This window comes from Artibeus jamaicensis, unplaced genomic scaffold (genome assembly GCF_021234435.1).
Source record: "Artibeus jamaicensis isolate MK-2021 breed Jamaican fruit bat unplaced genomic scaffold, CSHL_Jam_final scaffold_625, whole genome shotgun sequence".
NCBI classification, from domain to species: Eukaryota; Metazoa; Chordata; class Mammalia; order Chiroptera; family Phyllostomidae; genus Artibeus; species Artibeus jamaicensis.
The window spans coordinates 3312265-3326212 of record NW_026522051.1 but is presented as its reverse complement, the minus strand read 5'-3'; the positions used below and the strand labels follow the sequence as shown (position 1 = coordinate 3326212).

Here is a 13948-nt window from a genome sequence, read left to right as displayed (position 1 = left end):
ATGGGGTCCCTCCTCATGACTTCATCTCACCATGTCACCTGAAAGTCCCTATTTCCTGGAAGGTCACATGACGGGGACTGCAGAGTAGGCCTGTGGGGGCACTCGGTTCCGAACAGGTGCTGAGTGCTTGGCGCGGGCTCTCCTAGGTCACCGTGTGGAAGGGCAGCGCCGTGAGAGCGGTCACTCTAATGGAGAGTGACACAGACCTGCAACGCCACACTTCCAAGTATTCACCTTGTAATCTGGGTAGATTTGTGTTGGGTAGACTTCTCTTAACTGAGGTTATAACCATCAGGGGGAAAATCTGGAAAATAGAGGGAAATAACACCTTGCTTATGGGGGAAACAATCCTGGAGAAGTGGGTTTCTCATCAGGAGCCGTTGAGGCCATAGTCCCGCGCACCAGAGCACCCTGTCCCGGAGCCACGGGCGGCCTCTGCCTGCGGGCTGTGGGCACTGAAGGGGGCTACACAGTGGAAGAAAGAAAACAAGAAGGAAACCACGGAGGCCAGGAGGCATTGGCTGTTTTTCAAGTGCAGAAGGAGCGGAAAATCCCAGGTTCTATACCCAGCAAAAATGTCCTGCAGGAATGAACAGGAAATGAAGACATCTGTAGAGGAAGGGAAACAGAGTCTGTCGACAGCAGACCTCTACCCTAAAGGATGGCTAACAAAGTGAACTACTCAGTTCTGAATCCTATAGAACATGTCCAGGACTTGGATGCTGAGAATTCCAGCGTGTGATGGGAGGGACCAAGGAGGACACAGAGGTGGAGAGATGCCCTGGGTCCGCGGGTTTGGACAGTCAGCATGGGAAGCCTCTGTTCTCCCCATACTGATGTGCAGGTGTAACGCAGCTCCAATCATAATCCCCACAAAATTCCTAATAGATGACATTCTAAAATTAATATGGCAATGCAGTGGAACTAGCATAGCTAGCAAAATTTTGAAAAAGAAGAACAAAGTGGGGGGAATCAGTCTGTAGTTTCAAGACTTGTTTTGTTGTTGTAGGAGTCAAGCCTGAGGGTGCTGGAGGGGGGACAACGCATGGACCAGTGGGGCAGAGTGGAAACCCTGGAAATAGACCCCAAGTGCAGCCGGCTGATTTGGGAAAAGCAGTTCAGTGGGGGAAGGGTGGGCCCTTCGACAAATGATTTAAAAATAAAACTTGTATCTTAAACTCAACACATTAGGAAAAGGACATAGGAGACTATTTTTAGAGTGTAGGGCTTGGTCCACGGTTTTTAAACATGACACTAAAACTGAGTTGATGAAATTAAAAATTGATTAGACTTTATTAAAACTCTGAAGAAAATAAAAAAGACAAACTTCTCACTGGCAGAAATTATTTGCAAAGCACATATACCTGATAAAGAACTCTTAAAACTCAATCCTAACAGGAAACAAACAGCCCCTTGGAAAATAGAGATTGTTAGAAAAACCCAAAAGAAAGGAATAGCTGTGTCACTGAAGGAGATGTGTGGGCGGCACATGGCACACGGGAAGCTGCTCGGTGTTACTGGCCACCAGGGTCGTGCACACCAAAACCAGCCAGGTGTCCCCGCGCCACAGGCTGGCGTGGACCTGGGGAGACGGAGCCATCCTGCTGTTTGTGGGGAGTTCATGGGATATTTGTTCTGGGAAACATTTGGAAATTTCTTTAAAAACTGAACACACACTTAATGTATGGCCCAGCAGCCTCATTTCTGTGCATTTATCCCAGAGGAATAAAAATTATGTCCACACAAAAACATGCGCACAAATGTGCTTTCCATGCCGAAGGTGGGAGTCACTCACGAGGGCTTTCATTGCACTTGCTTTGTCCTGGGATGGGGCTTGTGGTTCTTTGCATGTCCATCCCACTTGTGAGGTTTGTGGCAGCTTTACAGTACCAGCTGCAACCTGGGGGCTGCCCCAGACCCTTCGCTCGGCTAGTGGTTCGCCAGCCATGGACATCCCAGCCATGGGGCCCTGTCCATTAGTGAGAGGGAACGAAGTGCTGAAACGTTCAACTTGGGTGGGTCTCACGGGCATCGTGCTGAGTATAGTAAGTCAACCCCAAGTGGTCCGGTGGCGTGTGCAGTCTGATTCCATCTGTGTGACATCTCAGAATGACAGAGTCGTGGGAACGGGTGACATTCGTGGGTGTCGAGGCTGTGGAGGAGCATGGGGAGTGGAGTGGGCATGCCTGTCATGGGATGGCAGAGGGGACGTCTTTGTGGTGAACAGTTCTGTGTTTTGAGTGTAGAGGTGGTTACGCAAATACACGCATGTGGCAGTGCAAGGACATGGAACCGTGTGTACCATGCACACCAACATCAGTTTCCAGGATTTGGAAGCAGACCGCAGTTACACAGCATGTCGCCCATTGGGGGAGCTGGGCAGAGGGTGTGTGGGGCCTGCCTTTACCAACCCTGTCTGTCCCCGACTGTTCCAGAACAGAAAGCCACACTCAGCAGGGGGGGTTGCAGTTGCCGTGGGGCCCAGAGAGCCACGTGGTCACTTTACAGCCGCGGGGGCAGAGGCCCTCGGTCATGACGTGGGGCCCTGCCTTTGTGGGGCAGGCGGGCTTTGCACGGGTTGCACAGGGAGGAAGGGCACTCTGGGCAGGCTGAGCGTGAATGCCGAGGAGTGGACGCCACTGTGCTGGTAATGTATTAAGGCATAGTAAGAACATCGGTTAGTTTGGGGAAGGTTGTTAGTCCAGTGGGAGAATGCGCTGTAAGTCTCACACAGAACTCCGGGATGCTCGTCACCTTTGTGCTGCCACACAAATCTCTGAAGACCGAGAGTAAGAGAGACGTCATCAATCACTAGCATCGGAAACGGAACTGAGCAGTTAGGAAATGCATGGCAATGATCAAAGCAGCATATGGTTTTAAAGAAAACAAAGCCTGGTTTTCATGGGTTTAAGAAATGGACATCAGAGGAGGAACTCCAGTGGTGGCCACAGATGTCTAGCCAACACGTGTTCTCCCGCTCCGCGGAGTGTTCACACTCTGCAGTTACTTACTTGGGTGATCGTCCAGTGGTTCTCTCCCCTGCTCCGTGGTGAGCGTCTGTGGCTCAGCGGCGTATCCTCCACGTCCACGCCAGTGTCAGGCAGCACCGAGGAAGCGCTCACTGAGTGTGTCGGGGCCTGGCTCAGGGATGGGGGCAGCCGGAGTGCGGGCAGACAGTCACAGATGTGCGGACGCGAGGGTCAGTGGGCGAGCCTTGTGGGGGTGGTGCAGTGGCAAGACTCCACAGAGCCGCACGACAGGGACGCTTTCACAGCCAAGTTTGGGGATTGGACTCTAATGGTGTGCTTCTGGTTGCCGGAGTGTGGGATGGGGCAGCCGAGGAGCCGTGCCCACGGATGCAGAAATACAGGGGAGCACGGGCCGAAGGGGGAATCAGAAGCTGTGCCGTTTCACCCTCGCTGCCCCCTCATGCTGTGGCTTTCTGCACAGACCCCCACTTCCTGGCGCACTGGATAGACAGACTTGGTGGGGTCTCCACCCCATGATCTCCGCCCCATGGCCTCCTTGAGGCTGCCCTGAGCTTAGTGCCCCCTGCGGACATGCGTCCAGGAGTGGGCACTGTGGTGGCTGTGAGTCGCAGACTGGGTCGTGCCCCAAGTCCGTTGTGCTCCTTGTTTTAATTATATAATTTAAATAATTATTATATGAAGCAAGGAAAGAAAGACGATGTTTCTGTGAAAACTTCAACACTGAAAAGATTTATTAAAGGGTAATTACTAAAATGCTGTTGAATTAGACTTGAATAGAAAAGCTGTAAAGTTTTAGGGATCAATTATTCTAAAAGAAAGAAGAATGAAAAAGATTCTCAATCAGATGGCTTTATGTGTCTTTTAAGTTCTTGTCTTATTTTTAAAGCAGTTTTCCATCTGTGGGTCATGAGGTCACCTTAGCAGCTTGAAAACGCACTTTAGAAAAATGTATTAGGAGATAGCAGAGTGTATTGCATCTAGGAAGTAGCATTGTTTCCTGAAACCTTCCCCGAATTTGTTTATATTTATTCTGTACATAGTACACATTGTAAAATATGAAGACATGAAAAGCTTGAAAGACAAAGCTGAAGAAACTGAAGCTGCAAGTATGAGAGTGTGTATTAAGGGTGTGATTTTATCCAAGGAAGAAGAAAAGACACAGTTAGTGGGACCAAACCGAAAGCAAAGCCTGTGGTTCGACATCAGAAATTGGGGAATGAGTGTGTATTCACGGACTTCGCATTAAAACGAGATGTTGAAGGTATACGTGGCGGTTTTATGGCATTTATTTTAACCTGACTTTCTGATTGACAGTCCACCTGCAGATGCACATTACGGGCTGAGAGTCACGGTGTGTTTTATGTTTTTTTCTTCTCGCGCCCCCTTCTTTTGTCCTGGTCCCCGACCCACCCCCTTTCTCTGCCATTTAATAATAAGTGACCTACAAGGCGTGGTCTAGACCTCAGTTTACTTTCTATGAAATAAGGTTATGAGAGTATTTATTGCTCTCTTTCCCAGCAGAAACAACCATTATATCACATATCAACTCCTAAACGAGATGTAAAATGAAAGCAGTTGATTTGGATTAATTCATAGTGAACCATAAATGACTGACAATCCCACAAACCTCCAGATTTTTTTAAGGGTGACCTTTTAGGTCCTGTTTTATTCTGATATTTCAAACAGAGAGCACGTGGTGAACATTTGGGACTGTGAGTAAAGCCGTCTGTCAGCTCCCTTCTGGCCTCGCCGGGCCCGGGGGCCTGGGCAGTCTGGTGGGATCCAAAGCTGCCTCTGGAGTGCACAGCGCGCCTAGATGAAGGGCGGCAGAAAGGGTGTAGAAAGGGCGTTTTGTTGGCCTTTGCATTGTACTGGAGTGAGGCTTCCTGTCACCCTGGCTCGCTGTCTGTAAGGGCTGCTTCCTCCTTTGGCCCCCCTCCCTGCTCCTGGAGTGCAGAGAGTGAGTTCTACGGTAGAGTGCAGGGGTCCTTCTCTGGACGCTAGCCCCGAGAGAGCAGCAGGCCCGCTGCCATGCAGAGCGCCACTCCCTGCACAGGGCCCTGGGCCTAGCAGGTGGTTATTGCACTGCTCAGGCCTGGTCCTGCACAGCCCCGGTCAGCAGACGTCCTGTGTTGCCGGTGGCTGTCAGGTGGGGCTTCAGGACTGATGGCGTTCAGAGTGTCCCTGCAGACAGCAGGGAAAGGTGGCTGGGGAGAGGCAGAGCTGCGCGTGAGACACTATGAGGCAGACAGGGAGGGGAAGAAACACTGATTGGCATCTCCTGTGTTCCAGTCACAGTCATCAGTGCGCCCATCTTTCCCCACCACCGAGCCGGGCTTATGTAGCCCAGCACATTCTGCCCTGAACCTCATTGGAGACTTGCCTTCTGCTCCATCCTCTGGCCTTGCTTGTCCTCACACAGAGTGGGGGTTGTGCTTGAACACAGCTGCCGCTCTCGGCAGCTCTCCCGTGTCTGTCTCAGGCCTTGCGGTCTCCCCGGCGCGGGCTCCCCAAGAGGCCGGAGTGTACTTGTCCTGTGGCCACCTTGTGAGAAAGACGCGGTCGTGGTGCAAATGAGGTCAAGGGTGAGAGGGCAAGGACCTGAGGTCTCTTGGTCCCAGAGGGCAGCGCTGTGTTTCTCCCCTCACCCTCTCCTCGTAGGCTCTTCGTGACTCTGCACCAGAGGAACTGGCGGTGTAGACGGAGGGCTGATCTGGAAGTTGAGACTCTTGGTTCGCTTTCATGCTGTTTTCAACTTGCAAGATCTTTTTAAAATTCTTTATAAAAGTCTTGTCTTTCATTTTCTCACATGCATGTCAAGTTCAGTTTCAAACTTAGTGTTGGCAAAAGTGACATTTTTAGAAATCAGACACTTGGCGTGCTCAAAGACTGGTTCAAAATCAAAGCAGTTATTAATGGGATAATACTCCCGGGAATGTGCCTCGGTCTGCTGCATGCGTCTGTGTATCTACACACACTTGACTTTTAAACACAAATCCTTGTCACCAATTGTTGGTCTCCTCCCCACAGGCCACACTGAAAACAGGCTGTTTCAGTGTTGCTGTATTTGAGGCCCCTTGACCTACAACTTGTTCATCACGCGTAAGAGCCGAGAGCACAGACTTGCACGTCAGCCAGGTCCAGCCGTGCAGCCTGACGTGCGTTACCGTGCGGCTCTGGGCAGAGTGCTCCAGCTCTCTGCGGCTCGGCGTCCTTAGTGTTTTGTGTTTACCCTCACCCAAGGGTCCTTTCACGGAAGGACACTTCCATTGATCGGGGAGGGGGGTGGAGAGAGATAGACATCAAGTGGGAGGGAAACGGGGGTCTGTTTCCTTCTGTGCACGCCCCAACCGGGGATCGAACCCACAGCCTTTTGGTGCATGGGATGATGCTCCCATCAGCTGAGCCACACCGGCCAGGGCACAGTTTCCTGATTTTTAAAAGAGGTAATAATGTCTACTTCGTGTGGTTTTATAAATCTTCTGAACTGCCCACAATGATTCAAGTGGGATGTTGTCATATTGTGATTGATGTTTTACCTTGTAAATTCAGTTAAAATTGAATAGATGTATTGTTTAGTAGGGTTTTATACATACACGTGTATATATTCCTATCAGTTAAGTAGAAATTACTTGAAATACTAAGTTATTCTACAATTCGCACGGCCTATTTTCTGATGACCATTGTGAGTAACCCGCTGCCTTGCACTTTAGACCAAGTGATGGGGAGGCTCCCGCGCACGCCGAGTGGCAGTTCGGCTGACCTAGCCCGTTCTCCCTTTGGAGTGCACAGAGTGGCGCCCCGGGACTGCCTTCCCCCGAGACAGTTTTGTGGGTCCTGCCCTGCCTCTGGACCTGTGCGGTGGCTGCCGTGGTGAGGGGCACCTTCCCCTGCAGCGCCGCCGGGTTTGGAAGCATCCCCATCAGCGGGAAGCGCCGCCCGCGTCCTGTGCTCTGCTTCCACCTTGCTCATTGTTTCCTTGGGATTATTTGGGTTGTGTGGAAAGGTTTTTGCAAATCCCCTTATTACTGAAGTCATTGTTGCCAGCAGGAATAAGATGAAAGGTGCTTAAGTCTGTAGAGTTGTCGCTAATTTGTACATGTCATTTCAGAGGCATTTGAACAGAACTCCTTCTCCTGTCCCTCCCCTCTCCCTGCCACTACCACAGGTTGGGGCCGAGAAGCCAGGCCATTGGCAGAAATCTCATTTTATCCTCCTAATTATTATGCTGGCACTCAGGAGATAATTTCTCTCTTCATGCACTGCCAATTAATATGCAAATGGACTGATAAATATTTATGCAATAATTTAAATTATGCAGGGAGTGCTTTCAGTGTGTTCTGTAAATGAATTGTTCGAGGACTTCAAAGTGCTGGCTGCTGTGCTAACGAGGAGAGATTTGCATAGGGCCCTAATCACGCGCATACTGATTAAGCTTCATTATGGAAACTGCCAGCTGCAATCTTTGTTTCTATTTTATTACAAAAAGGGGAACTTTTCATGCTTCAGTTGCCTTGACAATGTCAGTCCTCACTGGTAGGAGAGACTAAAACTCCTCTGAGCAACTGAAGTTTCCTTATTCAGTTGAAGATGGCTGTGGTGTGACTCAAGTAGTGGCTTCTCCCCGATCCACTTTCCACCTCCCACCCTTGTGCTCCAGATTTGTTAGAAACAGTGGTACCCTCTGCCCCCCAGACCGCCACCTGTTTCCTCCCTGCCCTGGACTGTGTGAACCTAGAAGACCTCACAGCAATGCTGGACTGCAGTGACTTTGCTCTAGGTGGGTACCGCGCAGCTCGCAGGGACCGGCTGTGGTATGGAAATAGAGGCCCTGCGGTTGGCTGTGGGGAAATACTTAATGGCATAGGCCCCTTCTGGGGGAGGGGGAGAGGCGGAGGGAGCGGGAGCGGGGAGCGTTTACAAAGCACAGGTCCCTCCCCACCACCAGCTCTTCTGGTTCAGAGGCTATTAGCAGTAAATAATGTGGATTGAGAATTCAACTTGAATGGAGATTTTGGCCTTTATTTATTTGTTTATTTGTTTTGAAATTTCTTTTGAAAGCATTTCATATAGTTCTGAAAACTCCAGATCTGAAACAAGGTCTAAAGTATATCTAAATAATATGTATATTAATAAAAATGTTTTGCATACTTGGCTCGAGTGCCCTGTATAAAAACCAAGGACTTGGTGAAAATGAGCCCCGTGCAGGACAGCTCCCAGCAGTGCGGCTCAGGGCGGCTGCTCTGCCAGCGCCACCGGGTGGGAGGGTCCAGTTGCAGACCCCAGTGGCAGGGCTTTCTGAGTTATGACTGATACTGGCTTTTTCCTTTTTCAAAAATTAACTTCTCTTCTTTGGGAAAACAATTTTAAGCCCTGGAAGGACTATTTTTAGAATTTTCCTTATTGAACAACAGGCCCATTGGGGTGAGGACTGTCTGGCCGGGTTGCGTAAACTGTCTTTGGTAACTAAGCTTCAAACTACGCTGGGCCATTCTGGTTTTTAGACATAAGGTGGCCCATGGTGGCCCTGTTTTGTGGTGAGGTCTGTCTGCCATAAGCAAGGTGGTGGCCTCTTTGGTTAATCTGGCCACCAGGAGAGTCAGACTGATGGTGGGAACTCCAGGACTTTGCTGTCTTTCAAACCTTTGCAAATGATTGTTTTCCTGTCTGCTGTCTTTCCCATCTGAAAAATTGAGGCTGTCCCTGTCACCTTTGCAGTTGCCGAGGCTGGAATAAAGCAACGATTCGGAAAATGTTTGAAGTCTTGGGGAGAAGGCATGGCCTAAACCCAGGGTAGTGCTAAAGTCTGCACAGCATGAAGGTGAATGAATGAACCAGTGAGCTGGTGTCAGGAGTTCAGTCCAAGAGCAAATTGCAGTGTGTGTTTTAGACTCATTATACAGTTGGTCGAGAGTGCCCAGAGAGTATCAAAAAGGACATTACTGTGTTTCTTTACTCTTACATTTACTAAGTTGGGAACTCAAGGAAGGAAAGGAAAATACCGTTTTGAAACATTTCTAGTATTATATTTTATAATTAGAAATTATATCTATTTTTTTTTAGTTAACAATACGTGTTTAAATAGCCTTCCCATAGTTGTACAGGTAATCAGAATTTTTATTTTATTATTTTGTACGTGAAGTAATTTTGTCAAATGTTTTGAAGCTCTTGACAGTTCAATGGAAAATCCTTAGAAGATTCAGACAGGATACCGGGACACAATCTTTAATTTAGAAATATGAAAATTGGGGTGTGACTTGTACACGGTTAGGTTCATGATTTACTAGGAATTGTGCCTGCTTCGTTCTGTATTTGTAGGAAATCACCATCATCTTCCCCGGTGAGCGTCAGCCGGTCCGTTATTCCCCCACTCTGTAGCGAACCCTGTCTGAAGGACGCAGCGAGCAGCGCATCTGCTGGGTGTGCATCATGTTGCATTAATGCTGTGGTCTGTGTGGACTTCCGTGAGGTTTGGGCTGCGTCATTCAGAAAGCCGATTCTCACTAAGCCACACACCTGTTTCTTTCAAACCTGAGCGTGCTTTCAGGGGAGATTCACATTTTTCTGGACAGTGTGGGGAAGGAAGTTGTAGAACAGCCCTCATTTATGACCGAAGACGTAAGAGTCTGAACCCTTGAACTTCTGAAGAACAAACCAAACTGTGGCAGAGCCGTGTAAGCACCTAGGGCAGGCATCTGTGTGAAAAGCCGTGTCAGGGCGCGGGCCCGCTGCCTCCGGAGGGGCAAGATGTTCACCGAGGGGCTTCCTTCTGCAGCATTCCCGTCCCTTGTGCACGGGATGGTGCCATGATGCCGTTGCAACAGTGTGGGTGGGACTCCGAACACTGATTTCCTGTTTGAACATTAGACAGACCTGCTCCTTGGTCAAAAGATCAAATATAATGCAGTTAAAGTGTTTATTCTCTACCAACCAGTAGTTAAATGGCTCTGAGCCTGGTGGGAAAAGACAGAACTGGCTTGAGAGTAGACTTGTTTGATTTACAAATGTGCTGAGTTGGAGTTTGCGGGGGATGTAGAATAAGGTGCACATTTAACGTGTGCTGCGTCTCACCCTCTGGGGGAAGCAGGAGAAAGGCAGGCTTGTTCTCGTCTGTTGCCGTCTTCTGGGATACCTAATACTACTTGGTGAAAAACTTGCGGCTGTGGGAATCCTCATGAAACAGAACCATGGGAGGTAGGAGCTCTGCCAGTAGGTTCATCTGGGACACAGGACAGCATCGTCTGCGAGCCGTGTGGCTGTCTCAGTCTTGACAGCATGCGATGTGTATGCTGTGCCTTGTGCGACAGCTCATTCTGCTGGATGACAGAGGTGCGAACTTGGCATATCACCTTGACTCATGCTGAGTTCGCTGGGGGCAGGAATAAACGTGGAGGTACTTCCCCTTAGCTGTACTTTGTGCTGTTCTGCTGAGTGCTGTCCAGTCTGTTGTCAGTGGTCAGCGGTTTATTTTGGTTGTAACTAACAAACATTTATGTTTATGGGGGGAGAAGCTTTATTTGGTAATAACACATTTTACCTAGCGAGGGATTTTGTTTCTTTAACATATTCTATGTTTATATTATAAAGCACCTTTTATGCATCAGACACTGGTATAAACTTTTTAGGTTAGATTTGTGCTGTCTTTCTTGGGAGAATCTTAAAATAAATTAGACTACTGATGAGTGGGTCACTTCAAGGTTGGTGGACTCTAGAATCTCCAGTGTTTTCGCGCCGACTCTGTCCCCTCACCCCATGGGGCTGTGACATCGGTCAGTAGTCTCACCTTTCCTCTGCCATGGTTTCACCTCCCTCACTGCATCCTCAATTTTTAAAAACTTTATTCACCTCTGGTTTATTGCAGACTCGAGAATGAACAATCCGTCAGAAAACGGTAAAGCGTCTCTGGAGAGTGGGGACAGCAGCACAGGTAAGACGCCCCTCCGGGGCACACCCTTACCTGGGAGCAGTGCGGGAAGGGGCCAGGCTCGGGTGGGCACGCACACGCAGGTCCGGCTGAGTGCCGGGTGGTCGAACACAGTCCCGTGCTGCAAGGCCCGGGGCTGTCTCTGCACATGACGCCCGCTCCTCCTGCAGACGCAGGTCGGCGCAGCACGGAGCAGCTCAGAGCCTTGCCCTCAGCCCCCCAGTTCCGGGGACGAACAGTGGAGGTGCTGCTGATGAGCAGTGTGGTGTCAGGCAGTTCCCAGTCGTTTGGGGCTGTGTTCACATGGCTGTGAAGTGGGGGTGATGCGTTTCCCAGGTTGCTGTGAGCACCGCAGAGGAAGTGTTACGCACGTGCGTGCCACACGCTGACTGTTCAGCAAAAAGTTGCCCTGGCTACAGGCGTTACCAAAACAGTACCCTTACCACCCGCACTCCCAGCAGATTATGCCAGCGCTGTCATGGTGTCTACACCTAGTTAGAACCCTGTTTCTAATACACCCTACTTTGGGGCCATTTTCTTTACACAGTGACATTTGGTTAAACCCTCTCCCAGGAGAGGGCTAATACATAAATGAGAAACTGAGTTCCCAGGAGAGGAAGGCTCAGTCCCCGCGGGTGGACCGAGTCCTTGGCCCACGCTCTTCGATGAGCACGGGGCTCAGAGTGTTGGCCTGCGAGAGCAGGTCCGGTGGTAAAGGCAGAAATCAGAGTGTGCAGCCACGTGGGGGTCAGGGGCAGGGGGACACGGAAACTGGTAGTTTCTAAAGTCAGCCAGGCTTGCCAGGTGCAGGGACTGTGGCCTCTGTGACCTGTCATTTCAAGAGGCCCGACTCCAGGGCTGGGAGGGGAGAGTCACTCGGGAAACTGGTCTCCACACCACGGGCCACTCAGCCCCTTGTTCTGAAGCAGAGGAGTGCAGCCATGCAGCAGCTTCCGGCCCGGGACTCGCTAGTCCTGCAGTCTCGGAAGGACACCTGCCCCTCTCAGTGACACTCCCGTGCACCTCCTGAGCTGGGAAGGGCCGCGTGCTGGTCTGAACTGTTGGCATCCGCCTCCTTTTTGTTGTTTCTCGGTCCCGCTCGGGCCTGTCTTCCATGGTTGTGTAGCGCTGGGTCTGGCCACCAGCCTTGGTGTGGGCCTTGTTCACAGACAGAGGCTGGCCAGTGGGTTCCAGTAAGGTGCTCAGGGAGAGAGAGCAGCAGTGAAGAGGAGATATGCATACCTTAGGGACAAGGAATGCTCTCAGAGTGATGGGAGGACGCCAGGAACACACACCGCCCCAGCCCCGGGACTCCGCCCACTTCCTGGGCACCTCCAACACCGAGGAGCCCTCCTGGGAGTGCACTCTGCCTGTGTTCCCGGGTCGAAGGGCGCTCCTGTGCCCGCCCTGCCCGTGAGGTGTTAGTGTTCAAGGAAATAGGACATTGGGGCCCAAAGCCAGCCAGGAAGTGAAGGTAGGGCCAGGAGGGGCCCCCTGCCTGTGTTTCTCCCTTGAACGGCGATGAAATAAAACTGCAAATTCTCGCTGGAGCCCGTGCTGACACTGTCTCATGAGTTCCTTGCCCGGTTTTCATGTGAAATGCATGGCAGAGTCACTCCCACCATAGAGCTCGGTGGTATCGATGCAGGTGCCCCCTGGTTACTGTCTCTGAGGCCTGGACTCCAGCTGGGAACGGGCGCGCCCTCGGGCTTCCCCACCCCGGCGGGGACCGTGGAAAAGTGCACTGCTCTTCCGCCAGCTGCTGCCAGGGCTACGGCCTGAGAGGCGCATCAGAGACGAGGTAGTCAGACGTCCCCACTCTGGGGCCCGGCGATGTACTCCGTCTGTCCACGGCAGCTCGAGCGACCTTCATAAATTCTAGATCCTTCCCTGTCGTGGGCCTCTGCGTTCGTCGGAGAATAGCTGGTACCTCCATGTCAGTTTCTCGGCTGTCCTTAGCATCTCCCATTGACATCACTTTAGTAGCTTAGAACCTCAAAATACATTTGAGTTCCAGTTTCTATATTAAATTACTGTTTACTATATGAGGCATGAAATTATTCAGATATTACAAATTGATTTTTATTTAAAACTATAACAAGCCTGCGATTGTTTTATTGTGAAGAATGTGTTTGATACTTTTGTGTAAACTACTACAATTTTAAATATTTCTGGAAAAATGATTTTGACTTTTGGTATTTTAAGGAGAATGATATTGTGAAATTAGCTAAAACTGTGTTGTTACTTCTTTGTCTTCTGCCAGAGCAGCTTCTGTGAGCGGAGCAGCTGAGTCTGATGCGCACTCACAGAAAGTCTGCCGTGTGGGGCTGTTGGTGCGCGTGTTCAGTATGTGCTCGTCCCATGTGTCACTTGGCGTACTTGTGTCGTCAGAGACGCCCTCAGTCTCTGAAGAGCTTGCCGTCACTGGGAGCCGGGACAGATCCGAGGCGATGGGGTCAGGGCGGAGCAGGGCAGTGTGGCAGGAGGGAAGGGGAACGTGGGGCGGCCGGTGTGTCTTGGAGACAATGTGTGTTCATGGGCCGGGAGGAAGGACGTGCTGAGAGACCGAGACCCAAGACAGAACAGCAGCGGGTGGGGCTAGCGTGGGCAGTGGGGCTGGGATCAGAAGTACGGGGCGGGGGCTGGCTTTGAAGGGAACGGAGATTGGCCGTTTTTCTCCACCTGTGGAGAAGAAGGCACGGTGAGCCCGTGAGAGGAGACCGAGGTGGAAGGGAGGAGAGCGAGGACTGATTCACAGATCGGCTCTCACACTTATTCTCATTTCTCCTCGAAGTCGCGGGGGGGGGGGGCTGTCTGCAGGGAAGGCGGGGGCGCCAGTCCTGAGGAGGGTGGCCCTTCCCATTCGCGGAGTCTGTGACCGTGCGTGGCTGGCTACTTCGTTACATGCACTGCACACTGCAGCTACTAAAGCTCCCACTGGGGAAGCACCGTCCTGTCTCAGCGACAGCGGGTGTGAACCTGGAAGTGCTCGGGAACGGTGACCGCACAGCCTCTCCTGCACCCGATGGCCGAG

At 50.9% G+C, this 13948-nt stretch overlaps 1 protein-coding gene across 17 annotated transcripts in view; it reads left to right on the top strand.

Moving 5' to 3' along the window:
* The window catches only part of POU2F1 (POU class 2 homeobox 1), a 107822-nt gene that overhangs the window by 49322 nt on the left and 44552 nt on the right, over window positions 1-13948 (top strand). For 5 of the 17 annotated variants that reach the window (XM_037167502.2, XM_053659318.1, XM_053659313.1 and 2 more), the window contains exons 1-3: window positions 10194-10383; window positions 10688-10759; window positions 10852-10917. In XM_037167502.2, coding sequence (XP_037023397.2) covers window positions 10266-10383; window positions 10688-10759; window positions 10852-10917 — 256 coding nt within the window. In that variant the 5' untranslated portion in view covers window positions 10194-10265. The other 12 variants (XM_053659316.1, XM_053659325.1, XM_053659324.1 and 9 more) reach the window with 10 other exon arrangements.